The sequence below is a fragment of the Aythya fuligula genome, chromosome 21 (assembly GCF_009819795.1).
Source record: "Aythya fuligula isolate bAytFul2 chromosome 21, bAytFul2.pri, whole genome shotgun sequence".
Taxonomy (NCBI): domain Eukaryota; kingdom Metazoa; phylum Chordata; class Aves; order Anseriformes; family Anatidae; genus Aythya; species Aythya fuligula.
In genome coordinates, this window is record NC_045579.1 from 888212 (window position 1) to 909805 (window position 21594).

At 60.6% G+C, this 21594-nt stretch overlaps 4 protein-coding genes across 7 annotated transcripts in view; all 4 read left to right on the plus strand.

Moving 5' to 3' along the window:
• Positions 1 to 4281, plus strand: part of PLEKHM2 (pleckstrin homology and RUN domain containing M2) — a 29756-nt gene extending 25475 nt beyond the window's left edge. For all 3 annotated transcript variants that reach the window (XM_032201522.1, XM_032201523.1, XM_032201524.1), the window contains 9 exons: positions 378 to 442; positions 777 to 865; positions 1273 to 1405; positions 1494 to 1684; positions 1974 to 2039; positions 2564 to 2723; positions 3013 to 3192; positions 3271 to 3387; positions 3776 to 4281. In XM_032201522.1, the coding sequence (XP_032057413.1) occupies positions 378 to 442; positions 777 to 865; positions 1273 to 1405; positions 1494 to 1684; positions 1974 to 2039; positions 2564 to 2723; positions 3013 to 3192; positions 3271 to 3387; positions 3776 to 3913 (1139 nt within the window). In that variant the 3' untranslated portion in view covers positions 3914 to 4281. The remainder of the gene's footprint in view (positions 1 to 377; positions 443 to 776; positions 866 to 1272; positions 1406 to 1493; positions 1685 to 1973; positions 2040 to 2563; positions 2724 to 3012; positions 3193 to 3270; positions 3388 to 3775) is intronic.
• A 1485-nt stretch (positions 4282 to 5766) lies between these two features.
• On the plus strand, positions 5767 to 7983 carry SLC25A34 (solute carrier family 25 member 34). Its single transcript, XM_032201508.1, has 5 exons — positions 5767 to 6243; positions 6868 to 6933; positions 7262 to 7414; positions 7548 to 7682; positions 7765 to 7983. Exons 1-5 carry the CDS (start codon positions 5767 to 5769, stop codon positions 7945 to 7947), a joined length of 1014 nt encoding a protein of 337 aa, XP_032057399.1. The 3' UTR covers positions 7948 to 7983.
• Positions 7984 to 8293: 310 nt separating this feature from the next.
• TMEM82 (transmembrane protein 82) lies at positions 8294 to 11742 on the plus strand. Its single transcript, XM_032201509.1, has 7 exons — positions 8294 to 8412; positions 8487 to 8559; positions 8815 to 8989; positions 9459 to 9867; positions 10875 to 11062; positions 11146 to 11181; positions 11553 to 11742. The coding sequence occupies exons 1-6, from the start codon at positions 8334 to 8336 to the stop codon at positions 11170 to 11172; spliced, it is 951 nt and encodes a 316-aa protein (XP_032057400.1). The 5' UTR covers positions 8294 to 8333; the 3' UTR covers positions 11173 to 11181; positions 11553 to 11742.
• Positions 11743 to 13428: 1686 nt separating this feature from the next.
• Positions 13429 to 16497, plus strand: FBLIM1 (filamin binding LIM protein 1). 2 transcript variants are annotated; one of them, XM_032201537.1, is made up of 8 exons: positions 13429 to 13700; positions 14402 to 14609; positions 14992 to 15134; positions 15226 to 15337; positions 15414 to 15583; positions 15670 to 15848; positions 15934 to 16051; positions 16244 to 16497. In XM_032201537.1, exons 2-8 carry the CDS (start codon positions 14432 to 14434, stop codon positions 16355 to 16357), a joined length of 1014 nt encoding a protein of 337 aa, XP_032057428.1. In that variant the 5' UTR covers positions 13429 to 13700; positions 14402 to 14431; the 3' UTR covers positions 16358 to 16497. The 2 variants fall into 2 exon arrangements, with proteins under 2 accessions (XP_032057428.1, XP_032057427.1); XM_032201536.1 differs by having other exon boundaries at positions 14407 to 14609.
• Positions 16498 to 21594: the final 5097 nt, after the last annotated feature.

Sequence of the window (21594 nt, forward strand, 5' to 3'; positions counted from 1 at the left end):
CAGGCTGTCCAAAGAAGCTGTGGATTCCCCATCCCTGGAAGTGTTCAAGGCCAGGTTGGATGGGGCTTTGTGCAACCTGATCTAGTGGGAGGTGGCATGGAGGGTTGGAATCTTTAAGGTCCCTTCCAACCCAAACCATTCTATAACTCATCAGTCCTTGCCAGTTCCCTCATGTCCCCAGGAGCAGTGGCAGTAACAGCAAGGAGCTCTGTTTAACTTGTCCCCCAGGAAGCCCTGGGACGCGTGCCCTGCAGCTCTGTGCTGCTGGGGACATGGCTGGGCTTGCAGGTCCATCGCTGCTGCTGTGCAGTGGCCTGGATGCAGGCAGCGCAGGGCTCCTTTGCCCCCATTCATGCTGCTCTTTGTCTCTGTGCCAGGGGCAGCGGAGAAGCCGTACATGGTGGAGGAGGCTGTTTCCTACAATGAGCTCGACTACATTTCTGTGAGTGCTGGGGGGGGAGGCAGGGGGAGAGCAGAGGGTCAGTGCCCACCTCTCTGGCTGTTGAGATGTCAGCAGCAACATGGTGGGGTGTTTCTGTGGGACTCTCTGTCCATGGGGTTGAGATGGTTTTGCCAGTGAGTTCTTGAGATGCAGAGAGTTAAAAGTGCTCCCCCATCACATGGCCCCTCTGTGGATGCCCAGCTTGTTTGTGTCTCTGCATGGGCAGCAGAGCAGCTGCTGACCTCCTTCCCTGGGGCCAGGATGCCAGGTTCAGCCCTGCTTCGCTACCCTTTGTCCTCCGTCTCGCTTCCTTAACCGGTCGTATGTGGCACAGGTTGGGCTGGATCAGCAGACGGTGACCCTGGTGTGCACCAATCGGAGGAAGCAGTTCCTGCTCGACACCGCGGACGTGGCTCTCACAGAGTAAGTGGGTACCACACGGCGAGACGTGACACCTTCCTCCCAGGGCGTGGGAGCACAAGAGACTCCTATAACGCCCACTCACAACAAATGTCCTACAACCAGCAGGGATTTGGGGTTTGGTTTGGTGCCACTAGCCTTTCTTCGCCTTACCGGTTGAGGGAGGTGACTTGCATGGTCATACTGAGGTCTGGGTTGGAGATGGGTGTCCATCCCCCAGCTGTCTCACCCATCTTCCTGAAGCTCAGACCTTGCAGCCAGTTGTCTTTGGTCTGTGAGCTGATTTCCAGACCCTTTGGTCAGGAAGACCAGAGCCCCACATGAAAGGAGAACCACTTTGGCATCAGAGCATGTGAAGTAGATGAGGGGCTGTCTGCCCTGGCCTAATCAGGGATCTGTCTCCCTCTCAGGTTCTTTCTGGTCTCCTTGAAGTCAGCCATGATCAAGGGGTGCCGAGAGCCCCCCTACCCCAGTATCCTCACCGATGCCACCATGGAGAAACTGGCACTTGCAAAATTCGTGGCCCAGGAGTCCAAGTGCGAGGTGAGTTTGGCTGTCACGGCTGTCTCCAAACATGGTGCAGTGTCATGCTGAACACCCTCCCATTCACATCTCTGCCTGTCTCTCGCAGGCCTGCGATGTGGTGGTGCGTTTCTACGGCCTTGTTCACTGGGAGGACCCCATGGATGAGGCACTGGGACCCTCTGCCAACAGCTACACCTCTGCTGAAAACACGGTCACGAAGGATGGCATCCTGCACTACAAGGCGGGCACCTCGTACCTGGGCAAAGAGCAGTGGAAGACCTGCTTCGTGGTGCTCAGGTGGGTGCCGAGGCCATGGGTGGAGGCTGGAGTTGGTTGGGGCTCATTGGAGAAGACATTAGACCCGTTTGATGTTGCTGCAAACTCCTGCTGCCCAGGAGCAGCTGGGGAGGAGGAGAGAGCCCATCTCAGCACCTGGGAGGCTGAGATAAAGCCCCCCATTGTGGCTGCTGCCAGCAGGATCACAACCCCGTGGGGCTGTGTGTGTAGAGGGCTAGGCGGGAGTGGCTGTGGGACCAGCAGAGCTGAGCTGCCTCCAGTGACCATCTTTCATCTTCCTAAATGGCAGCAACGGGATCTTGTACCAGTACCCCGACCGCACCGACGTCACGCCTTTGCTCTCCATCAACATGGGGTAAGTAGCTGGTGGGTTATAGTGCCCAGGCTCGGCAGGGCTCCGCAGGATCTGGGATCAGTAGCTCCTTGGGATGTTCAGGGAGGTGCTTTGGGGCAGAGAGTGATACAGGCCGTGCTGCAGGGTGTTTGCATGTCAGTGGCTGGGTAGCAGGACTCCCTGCTCACTCCTGGATGCACACAGATTCCTGCTTGGATTGGGCTTGATGCATACAGCTGGGCTCATTTCCTCCTGCTTTTTACGTGCCAAGCTGCCTGTTTGCTGGGGAGCTGGCCCCTGAAGGGCTGATGTTCTCCTCCAACAGCTATACGGGGACACCTGCACCAAACTCAGCTCTGGCTCTACTACAATGTGTAGAGATGGAGGCCATCCTTGGAGCAACCACAAGGGATGTGGCAGACGGGAAGGCAGCCCCTGCGGAGAATGGGGGTGGTAGACAGCACCGGGAGGGCGGGTGGAGGCAGGGGCTGCTATTAGGATAGTGCTGGCTGGTCCGTCCTGCTGATCTCCGTCCTCTCTCCCAGCGGTGAGCAGTGCGGGGGATGCCGGCGCTCCAACACCACCGACCGGCCCCACTCCTTCCAGGTGATCCTGACCGACCGGCCCTCCCTGGAGCTGAGCGCCGACAACGAGGAGGACATGGCAGACTGGATGCAGTACTTCTGCCAGGCTGTCTCCAAAGGGGTGAGCCGGGGATTGGCCGCAGGCGTGGGCAGATCGACCCCTCCTTCACCCGGAGCCCCTTTGGGCCCAGCCTCCATGGCTCTTCCCATCATAGGGAATCCAGATCCCCAGGATGGCAAAGCTCAGCCTGAGCACAGCCAGGGTGGAGATGCAGAAGGGACCAGGGAGTGATGTTTTGGGATCCAGAGGAGGCAGTTTTCTCCTGAGCCAGGAGGGCTTTCCCTCACCAGAGGCACAGGCTCTGCCAGGCTCCAGCCAGGTTTTAACTCCCCTTCCCCACCCTGTGCAGGTGATCCCCCAGGGTGTTGCCCCTACACCCTGTGTCCCCTGCTGCCTTGTGCTGACGGACCAGAAGGCCTTCACATGCCACGAGGACTGCCAGACAAGCTTCTTCCGCTCACTGGGCACCATGGAGCTGACAGACATCACTGCCATCTCCACAGAGGCCGGCAAGGAGTACTGTATCCTGGTGAGTGTGGTGCTCAGGGGCTGGCCCTGTGCTGGGCTAGGACTGTGGTAGTAATGCCTTGTTTCTCTCGGTGTTCAGGAGTTTGCTCAGGACCGCAAGCAGTTCCTGCCCCCCTGGGTGCTCTATTTTAGTTGCACTACAGAACTGGAGAGGTTCCTCTCAGCGCTGAACGCTGCGTGGAGGAACATCTACCAGGTGAGTGTGCGAGGCTGTCAAACCCTTCCTACTGCAGCAGGGCAAGTGGGGCCCGTGTGCTCTGAGGAAGGTGTGGGTGAATTTTTCCCTGCCTATAGGCAGAGCAAACCCAGCCTTCCTGCGAGGGACAGGAGAGCCACAAAGCTGTGTCTGTGTAACCACGGGATGAGGGATTTAGAGCAGGGGAAATGTTGGAGGCCCCCAACAAGCGAGGCCATGAGCATCCAGCACTGACAAAGGAAGTGGGAAAGAAGATGGGTTGGCCCTGTCCCCCTCTGTCACCAGTATTCATGACACAGAGGACTTTTTGTGTCTGGTTTTGAGGCGGCTTTGTAATGAGGGGGAAGAGCTTTGGTTTATCCGTGCCTGACTGCTCCGCACATTTCAGGTCGACCTCCTGCACAAGGCCATTCTGGATGCCACTGTCAAGAAGAAGTGCGAGGACGCTCAGAGCCTCATCAACAGCGCCTGGCAGCGCAGCGACAGCCTGTGCCGCGGACGAGCGGAGCGGGACCCCTGGTGTTAGCCCTGGCAGGGGCAGGACAGCTGGTGGGACGCCCTGAGGCGCTTTCAGAGAGCGGGCACAGCACGGAGCCTGTAACCATCTGCCCTGTGGCCAACTGGCACCCCAAACCCTCCCGCCATCGCTCAGTCCCCACCAGCAACGTGCCTGCAGGTGAGGATCCTGCACCCCATCCCCGCCACACTCTGCCTGGAGCCGGGGACGTGCAGCACGTTGGCGGTGCCGCCGCAGGGAGAGGCACGTGGTGACCAGACACTTCGCCATGCTGGAGCCGAGGCCAAGCTTGGCCTCTTTCCCTGTACACCCTGCACCCTGCTCGTCATCCGTCTGCCACGGGGCAAAATAATTTGCCTTTCAAGGAATACCGTACTGGTAGGGAGGGCAGGGTGGGAGCGGGGTGGGCTGGGGTTGGGCACCCACCTGTCGCAGCAGGAGTGGCAGTCAGTGAGGCTTTGTTCATTTTAGAACAGGGTAGGTGGCGGACGTGACGAGACAGGAACACTAAATCACTACCGTGCATGTTTTCTCCTTGCTAATACAATCACCACGTACGGCACCGCTTCGTCTCCTCCTTCCCAGCCCACCTCTGGGCATGGGAACATCTCACCTGGAGCTGGTGCATCCAGACATCACTGTGCTGAGGCTGAGATCTGAGGTGGCGGGCAGGGAACGATGGGAAAGGAAGAGGGAATGGGGCCAAAAGTTTGGCTTTGAATATCGTGGCTGTTTACGAGCGGTACGGTTTTAGGAGATGGCAGAGGCTGGCTCAAGGCTTGGACATGTACTTGGACAAAACCCAGCCGGCCCCACGTGCTGAGGGAGAGAAGGGATCGAGTCCCGTGTTCTTCAAATGTCCTAAGGGCTGTTGTTGTCCTGCCTGGGGCTCTTGGCTCACTTCATCCACCACCAAGGGAGCAGAGGCAGCAGCCCTGTGCTGGACCCATCCCCCTGCCCTCTGCAGTGAGCCCCTTGGGGCACCGTTTGAGCTTTTAAACAATAATACAGAGATCTCATGTAATATATGTTCACAAAGCCTTTTTCTGGGAGGAAACGTATGTGACTGAATGTATCTGTATATACATCTGCTTCCTGTCCCCCTCCCCAAATAAATGTTCATTGGTAACTCGGACCTGGCCCTGCGCCCTGTGGCTGCCTGGGGTCCCCTCGTGTTCCTCCTCGGGGCGATTTTTGAGCCGGGCTTTGGCTTGATGGAGGGGGGGCGCTGCGGCAGGGGAGGAGGAAGAGGAGGATGGCGAGGAAGGGGCCGAGCCCCCAGCGGCTTTAACCGTGCGCCGAGGCACCCCCCCAATAACCCCCTCGTTGGCCGCAAGGTGAAACCCAGCCCCGGCTGTAAAATCAGGGAGCGGGTGGTGGCGGGGCGCAGTGTCCCCTGCAGCCTTTTAGCCCCAAAAGCTCCGATTTCAGGTCCCAGCAGCAGGAGGGGGGCGAAGCTCCCGAGCCCCTGCCGCGGTCCCCAGCGGGGCCGTCCTGGTGCCCCCCCCGGTGCCCGTCCGGGGGGAAGGCGAGGGGCCGCCCCCGGACCCCCCCTCCCGGCCCTTAATTTTAATTCCCCGGCGTTTTGGGCTGATTTTTTTTTTTTTTCCCTCCCATTCGCGCCGCGTCACGCGGGGGGAGGGCACCCAGCGGGGATCTGGCGGGGGGGGGGGGGGGGCGCAGCGCCCGGCTGACCTCTGCCCTATATCCCGGCCCCAAACCGGGGGGCGGCGGCGGGGTGGGTGCGGACCCGAGGCGGGGGGGGGGGGCTCGCCCAGGGGCGGTGCTCGGAGCCCCCCCCCGGTGCCCGCAGGGCGAGGAAGGTGGAGCCTGGCGCCGTCCCCGCGGCGGGCAGGTGCTGCATGGCGGCGGGCACCGGCACCCTCGCCCCCTTCCCCGCCGCCCTGCCCGAATTCCCCTGTCCCCCCCAAAGCAGAGCCCCCGGCCCCCAGGGCTCCCCGGCCGGGGGGGTTCCTCCGGCGGCCGACCTGGTGCTGGGGGCCGCGGCCGGCTGCATGGCCTGCGTGCTCACCAACCCGCTGGAGGTGGTCAAGACGCGGCTGCAGCTGCAGGGCGAGCTGCGCGCCCCCGGCACCTACCCCCGGCCCTACCGGGGCGTGCTGCGGGCGGCGGGGGCCGTCTGCAGGGCCGACGGGCTGCGGGGGCTGCAGAAGGGCCTGGCCGCCGGCCTCCTCTACCAGGGGCTGATGAACGGAGTCCGCTTCTACTGCTACTCCTGCGCCCTGGCCGCCGGCTGGACGGGGTGGCCCGGTGGCACCGTGGTCGCCGGGGCGGTGGCCGGGGCCGTGGGGGCCTTCGTGGGCAGCCCCGCGTACCTGGTGAGTGCTGTGGGGGGGGGCGGCAGAGCTGCCCGGGGGGGGGGTGGGGGTCTGGGGAGCCCCCCCCCGGATCCTCGAGCATCCCAGCTCTGCATGTCCCCTGTCCTTGTCCCGGCTCGGCTTTGTCCCCGAAACGGAGGGGCTGCGTTGTGTGTGCTCGGCATCCCCGCTGTCCCCATCCAAGGGTTGCCCCCGGCCCCTTGGTTTGTCACCACCTCCCCTCCTCCTCCTGGAAACCCTCACACAGAGCGCCCACTGTAAGGAAATGTGGGTGCTTTCCCCCGTTTTGGGGGGTTTCTCCCTCTCTTGGGGCACAGAGCAGTCGCAGCTCAAAGGTGAGGGCACTGCAGGTGCCGACGGGGCCCTTTGCCCTGGGGCGGGAGGGGAAAGCGGGGTTCGAAGTCTGGGGAGGGGGGCACAGCTCTGCGCCCCCCAATACATCTGGGCACACAACATCTGCTGGAGGGGCTCAGATTGACCCTAAAAGCTGCTTTTTTGGCACTAAAGCGAGATGCTGAAGCCCCGGGAGGGATACCAAGCCCTTCCTGGTGTTTTAGCATAGGGGCAGGGGGGGAGGAGGGGAAATTTGTCACTTGCCGTCACCCGGTGTCACCGTCCCCGCAGGTCAAGACCCACCTCCAAGCCCAGACGCTGGCGGCCGTGGCCGTGGGCCACCAGCACAACCACGAGGTGAGCGGGGTCGGGGTCAGGAGACACGAACCGGTGGCACTCCCGCCGTGCGCACACCAGCAGCAGGGAGGTGGGGGGGTGACATGGATTATTTTGGCCAGCGGCTATTTAAAGCTGCTGTTTGGCAGCTCGACCCACACGGGTGCTATAAATAAACGGCGCGGGCTGCGAGGTGGCGCTCGGAAATAATTCACGTGACATTTGTGGGGTGCAGCGACACCAGGCCCAGTGCCACCCGCGTGGTCCCCATGGTGGCTTTGTGGGTGAAAGCCAAGGGGGTTTGGGTCCATCACCTTTCCCGTTCACCCCAAATTTTGCCTCTTCCCAGAGCATCTCGGGTGCCTTCGAGAGCATCTACAGGCAGCACGGCGTGGCGGGGCTGTGGCGGGGGGTGACGGGCGCCGTGCCTCGCGTGGCCGTGGGCTCGGCCGCGCAGCTCGCCACCTTCGCCTCCGCCAAGGACTGGGTCTGCGAGCACCAGGTGAGTATCCAGTGATACTGCACCAGTATCCAGCAGGATCCTGCACCAGTATCCAGCACCGGTGAGCATCCGGCATGCACCGGATCCGGCCCCCGAAATACCTGGCTCAGCTGACGGCCGCCACTTCCCGCAGTGGTTCGGGGAGGGCAGCTGGGCCGCGGTGCTGGCGGGGGGCATGGTGAGCGGCGTGGCCGTGGCGGTGACGATGACGCCTTTCGACGTGGTCAGCACTCGTCTCTACAACCAGCCTGTGGACGCCGACGGCGCGGTAAGGCCCTGTGGGGAATTCGGCTTTTTTTCACCCCAGGATGCGTCCAGCGAGGAGCTGCAGCCGCCTCCTCTCTCCGCAGGGCAAGCTGTACCGGGGGTTTTGGGACTGCTTTGTGCAGATCTCCAGCAAGGAGGGGCTGCTGGGCTTGTACAAGGGCATCGGCGCTGTCTACCTCCGCCTCGGCCCCCACACCGTGCTCAGCCTCTTCTTTTGGGACGAGCTCAGGAAGATGGTGCAGCAGCAGCCGCCCCCTGGGCCATAGGAGCTGGCGGCGGTTAATAAAGGGATTTTTTTTTTTTCTGTTTCGGTGGAGCTTCAGGGTCTTTGGGGGGCTGGGGGCTGGGATCCTGTGCGAGGCCTTCTCAGCACATCGGGCTGCAGGATTAGGCTGAGGGTTTGGCCAAATGCACCGAGCGGGGCCGGGAAGGATAGCAGCAATGCCGGGGGGGCGAGGAAGGATGTGCGTGCTGCATTTCAAACCTTGCCGCTGCCCAAATTTCCCCTCCACGGGGGCTGGAGGTGCTGCCCCAGCCTGGCTGCGCCCAGCGTGGCGGCTCCGTCGGCAATGATTTACCAGCCCCGGGGAGCCTCCGCCCGCAGACCTTTGAGCCAGGGCCTGGCTGCGCCGCGGCTGCTCCGCACTGAGAAATGTTCTCCCTGGGGTCCTGGCTGCCGGCGTGGCCCGGGCTGGCGTGGGGCTGGGCTCTGCTGGATGCGCTGCTGCAAGGTGAGAGCCCGCGGGGCGGCACGGGGCCACGGGGATGGGGGGACACGGTGACCCCCTGCTGCTTGTCCCCACAGGGCTGGTTGGTGCCTGTGCTGTCTCGGTGCTCTGCAGCCTCCTGAAGGTTTATCTCTACATCCAGTGTCTGAAGTAAGCTCCCATCCCTCCCCCTGGGATTTGGTTTGGGGCTTCTCCTCTTGGGGCTTCTCCTCTTGGGGCTTCTCCTCTTGGGGCTTCTCCTCTTGGGGCTTCTCTTGGGGCACCTGCTTTTGGGATCCATTTTTAGGAGCTGTTTTAAGCACCCATGGGTGGTGAAAGGGGACCCAGGGATGCTGGGGGCTGCGCCTTCCTCTCCCTCTCCCTGCTGTGGGCAACCCCATCCTGGTGTCCCCCTGCTGTCACCAGTGACCCGGCAAGGCAGGAGCTGAAGGCAGCAATCGGGGCACAGCGGCGGGCGCTGGAGCTGCTGCAGGTGCTGGTGCTGACGGGTGTCTTGGCGCTGGTGGGCTCCCGTGTGGCCGCGCTGGTGGTGCTCGAGTTCTCCCTGCGTGCCGTGTCCGCCCTCCTTTCCCTCAGTAAGGTGAGTGGGGCCGGGGAAACTGAGGCACGGCAGGGTGGGAGCCGCACAGCCCCTCACTGCTCACAGTGCCCTGCGGCACTGAGGAAGCTGTGCAGCACCCTGATGCTTTGCAGCCTCCATGGGGAGGATGGGGTTTAGTCTGGGAGGAAACCATGCGTGGCTTTGCAATGGTGCAGCCCCTTGCTGCTCTGCAACTCCCACAGGAGCTGCAGGGGCTGGGCATGGCCCCTCACTGCTTCACAACACCCGTGGGGAGGGCAGGGGATGTGGCCTGGAGGAGAACACACGTGGCTTTGTAGTGGTGCACCCTCTTGCTGCTTTGCAACACCCATGGGGAGGATGAGGGCTGCAGGCATGGGGAACGTGGGGGCTGCAGCATGGAGGAACCCACCCAGGGCTCCGCACCCGCGTCTTCTCTGGCAGCTTTGCAACCTCAGCAGCTCCTGACGGTGCCGTCCCGCTCTCGCAGGGCACCCACAGCAGCCAGCTCCTCCTGCTGTGCCAGTACTCGCTGGGCTGCGGCGTGTCCTGCGGCCTCAGCTTCCTGCTGGAAGGGGCTCCCCACGGGACGAGCAACCTGGCGCTGGCGGCAGGCTTGGCGGGGCTGCTGGCCGTGCACGCCCGGCGCTTGGCGCTCCACACCTGCAGCCTCTACGAGCTGCACAGCCGGCAGCGCTACTGCAGCGTCTGCATGCTGCTCCTCACCGCCGGCCACCGCATCCCCCGGCTGCTGCGCAAAGCCCTGGTCATCACCTTCACCGTGGCCGACCTGGCCGCCGTCTCCCTCATCAACCGCGATTTCCTCTCCACGGCGGAGGCCGTCCGCTTCTGGACGCCGCTCACCATCTGCTACACGCTGCTGGTCATCTACATGCAAGGTGAGGGGCGGGCGGCGTATCGTAGAGTCTTGGGGGAACCCAAATTTTGGGGACAACCCGGTGTTCGGGCCAGCCCCCATGGGGTTGTTTTGCAATACAGACCCCGAATTGTGGGGATCAACCAGTCAGGTTGTCCCCCCTCGGGGTGGCTCTGCCACATAGAGCCCAAGTTTTGGGGACAACACAACCAGGAGATCATTTGGGTTCCCAACAGTTTGGGGATGACCCAGCCAAGGAGGACATTTCCCCGTGGGGTGGCTTTGCAGGAGAGACCCTAAGTTCTGGGGACAAGCCAACTGGGAGGTCATTTGGGTCCCCCAAATTTTGGAGATGACCCAAGTAGGAGGTCATTTGGGTCCCCCATTTTTTTGGGATGACCCAACTAGGAGGATGATTCCCCATGGAGTGGTTTTGCAATAGTGACACAAGGAATCTGGGGACAATCCAACTGGGAGGTCATTTGGGTTCCCCAAATTTTGGGGATGACCCAATTGACACATCATTTTCCCATGGGGTGTCTTTGCAATATGGATCCCAAATTTTGTGGATGGTGCTACCTGGAGGTCATATGGTTCCCTCTAAGGTTTTGGGAACAGACCAACCAGAAGGTCATTTGAGTCTCCCCATATTTTGGGGACAACCCAATCAGGAAGTCATTTGTTCCCCCAAATTTTGCAGATGACTCAACCAGGAGGACATTTCCCCATGGGGTGGTTTTGCAATAGGAACCCCAAAGGACAACCCAATTGGAATGTCACGTGGGTCCCTCAAATTTTGGAAATGACCCAACCAGCAGGTCACTTGGGTCCCCCCCAAATTTTGGAAACAAACCAACTGGGAGGTCTTTTCCACATGGGATGCCTTTGCAATAAGGACCCCGTATTTGGGGGGTGACTCAACCAGGAGGTCACTTGAGTCCTCCAAGTTTTGGGGACAACCCAAAGTTGGATGAACTTCCTGCTGTGCCTGGTTGTGGACGAGGCCACCCTGACTCCGTGTCCCCGCAGAGGAGCAGCGGCCGAGCGCAGGCGGGCAGGCGGTCTACCAGACGGTGCTGGTGCGCATGGGCGGCCTCTTCATCCTCCTCCTCACCGTGGGCCGCTGGACAGACATCCTGCACGTCCTCCTCTCGCTGCTGGGCGAGCTCTGGTGCCTGCTCCGTGCCGGCGTCCTGCTGGAGGCGTGCCGGCGGCAGGTGAGTGCCCCCGACGCAGCCCCGAGGCCACCGTGAGGGGCTGGCGCCCGCCTTTCCACTTCTCTCCCCTTCGTCTCCCGTAGGATTGCACCCAGCAGGGATCGTCCTGAGAAGAAGGCGTAAGTGGGGATGAGAAATGTGGGGTGGCTTCACCCAGCTCCCCAAATTCTCCCCACTGCGCTGGAGAGCCCCTGGTGGGGACCAAGGGAAGAGGGCTCCTGGAAGGCGCTCAACCCCATCCCGTTGGACATGTGGGGCTGGGGGGATGCTCACACGGCCCCTGTTTTTGGGGGTGACCCCACAAGGCTGTGATGGTGCTGGGGTTTGGCTCCCTCCTCCTGCTCAGAACATGGGATTCTGATAGATATCCCTGTCCTCAGGGGGTGCATGGCCACGCCACCATGGTGTGGGGACCTCCAGGGCTTTATAAAGCACGGAAAATAAAGTGTTTTTTTTTTTTTCTTTCTTTTTTTTTTTTTTTTTTTTCCAGCAAATGCCTGGGCAGAGCAAGCTGGGGGCCCATCATGCTGGGAACAGGCTTGGGGACAGCCCCAGTGGAGGGAAACTGAGGCACAGAGGGGGTGTCCCCACCTCCCTGAGCCACCTGAGCCATGCCAGGGGGCACCTGGCCCTACAAAGATGGGGTGCGGGGTTTGGGGTGGGAAGCCCCTGCCCCGGGAGCTGGCACTGGGGGCACAGCAGCAGAGAGGCTGGGGCTGCACGGGGCTGTATGGGGCATCTGGGAGGTGCATTGGGGGTGCATGGGGCATTCTGGGGGGTGTATGGGGGCATCCTGGGGTACTTGGGGTGGAATGGGACATCCTGGGGTCTCTGTGGGGGCACAGGAGGCATTCTGGAGCTGTGCGGGGGCACACGGAGCAACCTGGGGGTGCATGGGGACAACCTGGAGATGTGTGGGGGCATGCGAGGCATCCGAGGGTTGGGGTTGGGGGGCGACCTGGGGGCCCTGTGGGGCACACGAAGCACCCTGGGGCTGTATGGGGGGTGCATGGAGCTCCGTGGGGTGCTGTGGGGTGGCCCGGGGCTCTATGGGGGCACCCTGGGGGCGCATGGGACAATCGGGGAGGGGGGGCAATGCATGGGGTAACCTGGGGGTGGGGGTCATCCCCCAGCACCCAGGGGCCCACCTGGAGACCTGAGGGGCCCCCTTGGGGTCAGGAAGCTCCCTGGGGTCTCACGGGGGGGGCACACCCTATGGGGCCACCCCAGGGCGTAGGGGGCCTCCTGCCGGGGAGGGGGGGGGGCGGGCCGTGGGGCAGGGAGGGAGGAGGAGGAGGAGGAGGAGGAGGGAGGAAGGGGCGGCGATGCCGGGCGGCTCAGCCTCCCCTCTGCCCCCCCGCCGGGCAGGGCGCGCCCGCGGAGCGCACGGAGGGACCCGCACCGGCTGCACAGGTAGGGGACGGGGACGGGGACGGGGACAGCGGCCACCCCCGGGGGCGCACGGGGCTGCGGGGAAGCCCCCGGGCAAACGACGCCCCAAACTAATAGGGGAACCCCCCCCCCCGACACCTTTTCCCCAGGCAGGGAACACCCCCGGGTATATGGGGCTGGGGGCACCCCGGGGTGGGACGTGGGACCCCCACCCCACAAGGGAGGGGATGGGGACCGCAGGGCTGCCCTGGGATGGGACGGGGGCAAGAGACACCCCCAGGAGGGGAGGGGATGGGATGGGGGGAGCACACATAGGGGGTCGGCACCCCCCGGGAGGGGACAGGGGATTGCAGGGCCACCCTCTGCAGGGACAGGGGGGACACCCAGGTGGGGGACAGGGGGCTGCAGAGCCACCCCCTGGGTCAGTGGTGAGGGGACAGCGGGGCCGTGGGGGGACAGTGAGGTCGCCCCCCACCCTGTCCTGTCTCCCTCGGGTGTCCTCACAGGGCCCGGGGGGGTCCCTGGGGCTGGGGGGCAGCTGGGGGGCCGCATCCTGCCCCAGTTTGGGAGGGGATGCCCCATAAGCAGCCCCAGCCCCATCGATCCCACCCGGCCTCTGGCACCCCAGCTTTTGGGGCAGCTGTTGCAGGGCCCCTTCCCAGTGCAGCCACCCCAAAACAGCTCTGCAGAGGGAAAGCACGACCTGGGGGGGAGGAGGGACCCCAAAAAAAGCGGGGTGCAAGCCCCACTAATGCTGCCCCCCCCCCCTCCAGCTTCAGCCACCCTGGCCGGTGGGGCGGCAGTGGGGCTGCCGGGAGCTCAGCCGCCCCAGCACAAAGAGGAATGCACCGAGCACATGGTTCACATTAGCCCTGGAGATTTTTTTTTTTTTTTTTTTTTTTATGATCATTACTTTTTTTTCCCCCCTTATTTTCTGCCGCCCGGCCAGGCAGCACGGAAGCAGCGGCTGCCCGGGGCGAGGATTTGAGCGCCGGGCGAGGGCTGGCAGCGCCGGGGCCCGTTTGGGTTTCGCCGGCGGGGAGGGAGGGAGCACGCGAAGCCACTCTGGGTTTTCCTTTTCCTCCCTTTCATTTGAGTCAGAGGCTGAAGTCACCGGCGTGCTTGTCCCCGAGCTTTTTCCCCGCCGCAGAGGATGCGGGGATGCCCGTGAAGGGGATTTGGGGGAGCGGAGCCACCCCGTGCCGCCGCCAGGGCGCCGCATGAGACCGGGCAACTCATTGCACGGGTAGGTTTGGGGAGGAAGCGCATTTCCCCCGCTCCCTGTGCAGCTGGGCTGCTTTTCCCCTGGTGGAGCTGAGCCAGCAGCCCTTTTCCTTCCCCGCCGGGGTCGCTCGGGGTCGGGCGCATCCTGCCTGCGCGGCGGGCGCTGCGCGGGGGCCGCCTCGGCACCTTCGTGCCTCTGTTTCCCCAAGCTGCAGAAAGAAAACAGGGGGTGCCTCGTGCCGGGGGTGGTAAGGGAGAGATAGGGGTGCTCGAGGAGCTGGAAAACGCGCCAAAAAGGGTGTGCAAAAGCAGCTGCTCTCACAACCCTGTTTCCAATAGGCAAGATGGGTTTCTCCAGCGGTTTCATTCCTGTTTGGGCAATAAGAGGGAAAAACAAGCTGACAAAGCTTGCAGAAGGCTGGGGTTGGCCAAGGAGGCTTGGAAAGGGGAGACCTCGGGGGCTTCACCTGCCGGGCACTTTGCCGGGTCCCTTTACACCACATCCCGGCGGGCATGAGGCCGTTTATGGCCGTGACGTGGGACGGGTGCGGGGCTGCTCGTTCCTTCTCCCTTTCCGGGAAGGTGAGGAGGAGGCGGGCTGAGGCCGAAGGGCAGCGCGGCTGCAGGCACACCAGGCTGCTGGCACACCGGCAGATTTCGCTCTGGTGTTTATATTATTTCCTTTGTCTTATTTTTGAAAAAAAAAAAATAATAATAATCCAGCGCAGCTCCGGCCCACCTGCCGTTTCCACGATGCTCCCCAGGAAAGCGGAGAAGAGGATGGCTTCGTCCGTGTTCATCACCCTGGTGCCCCCGCGGAGGGAGGCGGCCACCAAGGACCGGCCCCAAACGGCGCTGTCACCCCCCGTCCCCGAGGGCACCCATCGCCCCCGGGCATCCCCGCCGCAGCCCCCGGCTTTGCCCAACGGAGGTGAGGGGCGTCCGTGGGGTCCCGCGCGCGAGGACGATGCCGGTGCCGAGGATCCTGCGGCGACGCTTTGCAAAAGGATGCGGGTGCAGGTGGAGGGGGGGGGACGGGACGTGCTTTTGGGGAGGGGTGTTTCTGGGGGGTCGTTCCCCAAACCCCCAAACCAGCTCTGGATTGGATCCGGCTGCTGGGGACGGGCTGTGTTTGCTCTCCATCGCCGGGCCCTTATCAGCTCTGTTTGTCTCCTCCTGCCCGGCTGGCGTTTGCTTTTGGGGCTGGTCGGGGAGCGCTGCGGCAGAGCGTCGGGGAGTTATTGCAGGGGGAGAAGGGTGGGATGGGAGCTGGCATCGCCCTCCCAACGCGCCGTGCCTGGCTTTTCCTGCAGAAAGCTGCCCTCGGTCCCCGCCAGCGCCCGTGCCTTCGTCCTCACCGGTCCTCATCCTCTCCGAAGTGCCCCAGCCCTTGTCCGCGGAGGCGCTGGCTCCGGCGCTGCAGCAGCTGGACCTCGCAGCGCCTGCCACCCTGCAGGTCAGCCCCACGGGGTGCCGTCACCCCCCCGCCTCAGTTTCCCCACCCTTGAGGGCTTCCACGTAACGCACGTTTGCCTCCTGCTCACCAGGCTCCTTCCGCCTTCCCTGCTGAGCTGAGGCCGCCCAAATTTCGCCAGGAGCAAGCAGACAAACCGCCGTGGCAGGATGCCAACGGGCACCTGGAGAGGGACGGCTCCAGAGGTGAGCAGGGGGATGGCACAGGCTCGTCCCCAGCTGGGGACACCGAGGCCAACCCCCTCCTCGTCCCTTCCCGCAGACATCTGCGCCTTCTGCCACAAAGCCGTGGGCCCGCGGGAGCCGACGGTGGAGGCGATGGGCAAGCAGTACCACGCCGACTGCTTCACCTGCCGGACCTGCCAGCAGCGCCTGGCCGGGCAGCGCTACTACCAAAGGGACGGGCGCCCCACGTGCGACGCCTGCTACCAGGTACCCGGCCCCACGGGACGCTCGGTGCCCCCAGGGACGTCAGGGGGGCGCCGGCATCTCCAGCGTCTTCCCCCCATCGCCTCCAGGCCACGCTGGAGAAATGCGCCAAGTGCCAGGGGCTGATCGCGGAGCGCATCGTGCGGGCCATGGGCAAGGGCTTCCACCCCAGCTGCTTCGCCTGCACCGCCTGCGGCCGGGCCATCGGCGCCGAGAGCTTTGCGGTGGATGAGCGGGACGAGGTGTACTGCGTGGCTGACTTCTACAGGTAGGAGAGCAGCCCTGGGTGGGGGCTTTCGGCTGGTCCCTGCCGCCCCCCGAGGCTCATCTCACCCCTCCTTTGTCCCACCAAGGAAATACGCCCCGGTGTGCGGTGCCTGCCAGCTCCCCATCATCCCCAGTGAGGACCAGGACACCTACAAGATCGAGTGCCTGGGACGCAGCTTCCATGAGAGCTGCTACCGCTGCGAGGTACGGCCCTGGGGGACGGAGGGGGGGCAAAACACAAGTGGGGCTGTCCTGGTGCCTTCACAAAGCACCCGCGGTTGGTGTTGGACACGAGGTGGGTTTGGGGAGAAAGCAGGGTGTGATGGCGCGGCGTCCTGCATGCGATGCAGCGCGGGGCTCAGCTGTGGCCTCTGCACCCCCCCTGCTCCTCCGCAGAGCTGTGGGACACCCCTGTCGCCGGAGCCGACGGAGGATGGGTGCTACCCCCTGGGCCAGCACCTCCTCTGCAAGTCCTGCCACGTCCGCCGGCGGAACGAGTCGTCCTGCTGAAAAAACCCCGCTTGTCCCACGGTGGACGCGCAGGGAGCGGCGGGACCAGCGTTTCATCACCACAATGTGCCGGGACCCTGTCCCTCAGCCCTCTTCCCAACCGCTCGTTGCGAACAGAAAAAGCCCTGGAAGAGCAGCAGTGGTGGGCGAGCTGAGGTTTCCTTTGCTTTTTTTTTTTTTAAAAAAAAAAAAAAAAAAAACTTCTGAGGCCGGTTTGGTTTCCTTGGTGTTTTTCTTTCTTCTTGAGCTTCCTTGGGGTTTCATTTAAACGTTTCTCTCTGGGGTGATGCAGAGAGCAGCACTGATTTAGCTCCTTGTAGTTAAATAAAACCCCAACCTAAAAATGCACTTTCTTTCATCCACCCGTTTCCTGTGTCCCAGACCTTACAAAACACAAGTTTGCAAATAGGGAAAAAGCCACTTCTTGACTTATGGGCTGCTGTGGGTGGCAGGAGGCTGGACATGAGCTTGCTTGGGTTGCTCGCTGGTAACGCAGCTGATTTTGGCGTGGGACGCGGTGATTCAGCAGGCTGGGGGAAAACAGAGGGTTATTTGGGGGGCTGGACTTGGGATTTTGCAATGCAGCGCTGATAAAAGGATGTTAGGAGGTTTGTTCTTGCTGATTGTCCGTGCGCCGTCTCAAACAAGTCTCAGAGCCAGCAGAGGGCAGCCGGAGCACAAATTCCCCCATCAGGCAGAAAAAAGCTGTCTGAAGTCTGTCTTCTGGATAGGACAGCACTGGTACCAATGCCTCGTGTTTGCATCTTATCCGAGATAATACTGCGCCGCTGGCAGGAGCTTTTTGACTTTCCTTTGGTCCAATGTGGAAAAAAAAGGCTGAAATTAACCCTTTTCCCTGTGCTTCTGACATCTGTGCAAGCAGTGCCACCAGCACTCATCATGTTTGGGAGTGTTTTACAAACCAGCCGGACAAAGAAAAAAAAAACAACAGGCCAAACAAACAGAAAAACAGCAGATAAATGCTTCTAGGTGATGTTGAATAACAGCACGTGCTGTATTTCTGAACGAAAGGGTTAACGTATGGGTAATGTATGCACTGGAGCCCTGGCTGGCTGATTAATCACAGCAACCCCGCAAATGTTTCCTGCCGTCTCTCCCCATCTACAAAGCCTCTTACTCACGTTGGTAATGTGCGTCTATGGCCATCAATCAGGTCACAACTCGCTGTAAACTATTTATAAATAGGATGCTCATGTGAAGTTGTCATTCCCAGAGCCAGGACAGTCACGTATGGAGGTGGCTTTGGGTCTGGCTGGCCAGGGACGTCTCCCATGCCAGGGAAATCCAGTGCTCAGAATCAGCTCATTCCCAAAGCCTCTGCTCTGTGGGGAAAGCCAGGCACCGAAAGGATGCCAGAAAAGTAAAAGGACACGGGCAGGACTGTGGGAGTGGGGAAGGGAAGTGCCAGAGAGCAAAGGGCTTCCCACTTTTTGCAGTATAGGTGTTTCCCAGACCAGGTTTTCAGGGAGGATGGAAGCGCTGATGCTGAGCAGTGTTCTGGATGTGTTATTGCACCGCACACTTGTTAATCCCTCCGTGCAGCACCTTTGGGTGCTTCACAGCCAGGCTACTCCTCCGCAGAGCTAAAGCAAGGAGTCCAGTACTTCCCCACAGAGCGAGCCAGAACAGTGTATTAGCACCGGGCCTGGGGCGATTTTTAGCCAGAGGCAGGAAGGGAAAGGCTTTTATCAATACAAAGCCTTGGAGGGGAGAGGAGGAGGGCAAGGTGTAGCTGGAGAGTTCAGTGGCGTGGCAAAGAGATGCAGAAATGGTCAGATTTGGTACTTCTTTTTCCAGGAGCAGAGGATGACAGGAGTAGGCAGATAGGGAGGTAAGCAGATAAAGGCTGATTTAAGCTGCTTTCTTGGTGGATAAGGGGAGAAGCATTATGAGCTGGGGCCTGGAGAGTGTTGTTAAGCCTGAAAAGCACAGCCCTGGGTTTTCCCCTGGGAGGATCTCAAGGAATTGTGCTGTATTTCCAGCCCTGGCTGAGCTGTGCAGAGGAGACGTTCTGGGGGTCCCATCCAGCCGACGAGCAGGCAAATGCAGTCTGCAACAGCTCAGCCTGTCCTTGGGCTCCTCACCCCCTTACAAGCGATTTTGCAAGGGGAAAAGTTTAAAGTCTGCCTCCTTACTCAGCACCAATGCACCTGGATTTGCCAACAAAAATACAAAGCACGCCTGGAGCAATGCAAAGCTCCCGTTCTGCCCAGGGAGCCCCCCAAAGCCCTGCAGAGCCCCACCGAGACCACCCAGAGGTGTAAAATCCGCTTAAGGTCTCACTTGTTGCCTTCCAGCAGAGGTGCAAAAGGGCACGGAGGAGAGCCTGCGAAATGCGCCGGCCGGGCCCTGCCCGCCCCTTGGCTGCTGCAATCAGCCCGTCTTTTCTTGCAATCCCTCTTGGCAGGCCAAGACGAGCAGGGAGGGACCTGCGAGGCAGGCTGGCTGCCCTCCAAGGAGAAGCAAATGCAAATATTTCTTCACTTCAGCCTGGGTGCGGCCCGGGGATAAAATTTCTCTGGTCTTTCCCAGAGAAGGCATCCGATACCATACCCTGGTGCGGGCCCAATTTGCTCCCAGGAATATGAGAGTGTATGACAAAACCTGCAAAGGTTTTTTTTCTTGCAACTCAAGGGACAGCCATGTTTGTTAAAATGAGCTTTTAAATTGAAGGATGAGCTGACAGGCATGGCCATACTGTTTTTAAATCGATGATCAAGGTTTTGGTTTGTAACCAACTGTGCCTCTTACAGGTTTTGTTTGTAAACTGAAGATTTTGGTGCAGCATAAGCAAGCCTGTAAAGGGAAACGGGTTGGAAACTGCCCCATCAGCCGTGAGAAATGCAAAAAGCAGGCAGAGAACAGAGGGGGAGAGACGAGCCGGATTCCTCACATGCTTTCACTCTGCCATCACCGCCTCCAAGGTGCTGTTGGCCGTGGAAAGCCGCCGGGGAGCAGCGAACGAGAGCCAGCCACCAGCAAACGCTGTAGCAAAATGGGTCAGTTCTCAGGAGGGAAAACTGAGGCTAGAGCAGTTGAGGGGGCATTGCTGGCTGGAAAGCTGTTCATAGTGATGCTTTGTTTTCCTTTTAAACAGGACAGAGAGCCAAAGAACTGGGTTTTTCCTTTGGTTGACCTGAGTTAATTACAACCATATCCCAGCCAGATTGCTGCAGCGTTGTCCTTTCCAGCAGACCATTTGGACGCATTTCCTTCATCTTCCTGTATGCAAATTCCTTCATCTTCCTGTATTCAGTGCAACCTAAAAAGCTAACAGCTCTTTCATGAAATGTGGTCTGGTTGAGGTAGAAGGATGAAAAGCAGACGGAATCATTCTGGGTTAAAAATAAGTGGAGCAGTGCAAGCCCTGAATGTCTCCAGCTTCATAATTTGGAGCATGGCCAGGATGTAAAAAAAAAAGAAACACCAAACCACCGTGCACTATTCTCCTTTTTTTCCAGTCTCCCTGCAAAAGCAAGCTATCCAGGCTGTGATATGTTTATGAGAGGATCCCAAAGCAGGATCAGGCTAGGATTGTCACCTAAATACCCAGTGCTGGGATTTATTTTTAACACGTACTGTGTTTTTGATACGCGAGGCGAAATCGATGCAGCCTGTTATGCAAGCGTTACCAGCCTGCAAATTATACGCTGTGTTAAAAAAAAAAAAAAAATCAAGGAAAAAAAAAAAAAAAAAAGAGAGGAAAAAAGAAAACACAACCCACCCTATTTCTGAAAATAGATGCATGGCACATGTCTGCAAGCAGGGCTTTGACATTTTATATCCCAGCTTTATTTCATCGCGTCAGTGGCGATTACAGCATCCTGCAGCCCCATTTCCTGGCTGTGAATTAATGATTTTCACTTGGACCTGACTTCAAGCAGCTTATGTTTCTTTATTTTGCGGGGGTGTTGATTAGAGTCCATAGGTGTGGGGTTTTGTTGAAAAAAATATATATATGTAAAGGCTGGGATAGATTTCTCTCGGGGGTAATGCTGCATTTTGCAGCAGCGGGGCGTTTGTCAGGGCAGCTCATTGACCTCGGTGATTTATCACTGGAGGCAGGAGGCGGGGGGAATATCTCCTAGAAATAAATATATCCCTTAATTCTCCGTGCGGCTAAACTTTCCCTCACAGCCTAGCCGGGGGAATAGACTTTAATCTCCTTTATGCGCCCCTGCGGATGGCTTCGTCCGAGGCAGGATTGCGCTGAGGCGATCGGCATCGCCCCTCCGCCGCCGGCCGCCTCCCTTTCTCGCCGACCCTGGCGTTTTAAGGGCACTACGTAGCCTCCCCATTTTGCGGTGGTAAGTAAAAAAAAAAAAAAAAAAAAAAAAAAAAAGCAAAAGGAGGATATTTGCCTCACAAAAGAGGGAGGAGGAGGGGGCCGGGGGCTGCCCGCCTCAGGCAGCACAGCGCCGCCTCGCCCGCGCGTGGCGGCCGCTCGCGGTACTGCAGGAGCCGCCCCGCCCGCCGCTCGCTTCACAAAATGGCCGCCCGGCCAGGCCACGGCGAGCGGCGCCCAGGCGACAAAATGGCGCCGGGCGGGCAGCGGGGGGAAGGACGGGCGGCGCGGGGCCGGGGCGGCGAGCGTGGGCAAAGCCGTGCCAGGAGCACGGCCGAGAGGCCCCCCCGGCGTGCGGAGCCCCTCCAGGCGGGCTGTGAGAGCGCTGCGGGTGAAACCCGAGCTCCCCCCGCGCCTTCCTCACGCACCCCCCTTCTCCCCTCCGCCTTTGCAAAAGGACGCGAAAATGCCCGGAGACGCGCGTTTCCACTCGGCCTCGGGGGCGGCCTCAGCCTCCCCCCGCCGCCATCGCCCCTGTGGTCCCCCCACGCCACAGCCCGCCAGCACCGACCCTTTTGGGGTGTTTTTTTCCCTCAGAGCGTGAAGATTTTGGGGCCAGAATTGCTCTTTCCACCGCCCCCTCCACACACGCACGCACCCCAAGGTGGGTAGTTCTATGCCTAATTCTCCTCCACCGCTTTTTCTCCTTCGTAGGGGTTGAAGCCACCGCCTCTGGCTCTCCTCACAGCGTGGAAAATGCCCAAACGTGATTAAAAAAAAAAAAAAAAAAAGGCACCGAAAACCCAAAACACCCAAGGAGTGATTTATCTGCAGAGCTGGAGGGGCGCGGGGAAGAAGCTGCTGCTTGCCTGGCTCCGCACGACAGCCTGCCCGCCATTCGGGTAATTAAAAGCATATACTTGGTGTGATC

Bases quoted from the DNA above. Each gene is read 5' to 3' on its own strand.
- TMEM82 (XM_032201509.1), top strand. From the start codon at position 8,334: ATGTTCTCCCTGGGGTCCTGGCTGCCGGCGTGGCCCGGGCTGGCGTGG. The intron at 8,560-8,814 runs GTAAGCTCCCAT...TGCTGTCACCAG, and splicing joins CTCTACATCCAGTGTCTGAA to TGACCCGGCAAGGCAGGAGC. The intron at 9,868-10,874 runs GTGAGGGGCGGG...GTGTCCCCGCAG, and splicing joins GCTGGTCATCTACATGCAAG to AGGAGCAGCGGCCGAGCGCA.
- FBLIM1 (XM_032201536.1), top strand. From the start codon at position 13,675: ATGAGACCGGGCAACTCATTGCACGG. The intron at 14,610-14,991 runs GTGAGGGGCGTC...CTTTTCCTGCAG, and splicing joins CCCGGCTTTGCCCAACGGAG to AAAGCTGCCCTCGGTCCCCG. The intron at 15,338-15,413 runs GTGAGCAGGGGG...CCCTTCCCGCAG, and splicing joins GGAGAGGGACGGCTCCAGAG to ACATCTGCGCCTTCTGCCAC.
- SLC25A34 (XM_032201508.1), top strand. From the start codon at position 5,767: ATGGCGGCGGGCACCGGCACCCTCGCCCCCTTCCCCGCCGCCCTGCCC. The intron at 7,415-7,547 runs GTGAGTATCCAG...CACTTCCCGCAG, and splicing joins ACTGGGTCTGCGAGCACCAG to TGGTTCGGGGAGGGCAGCTG. The intron at 7,683-7,764 runs GTAAGGCCCTGT...CTCTCTCCGCAG, and splicing joins CTGTGGACGCCGACGGCGCG to GGCAAGCTGTACCGGGGGTT.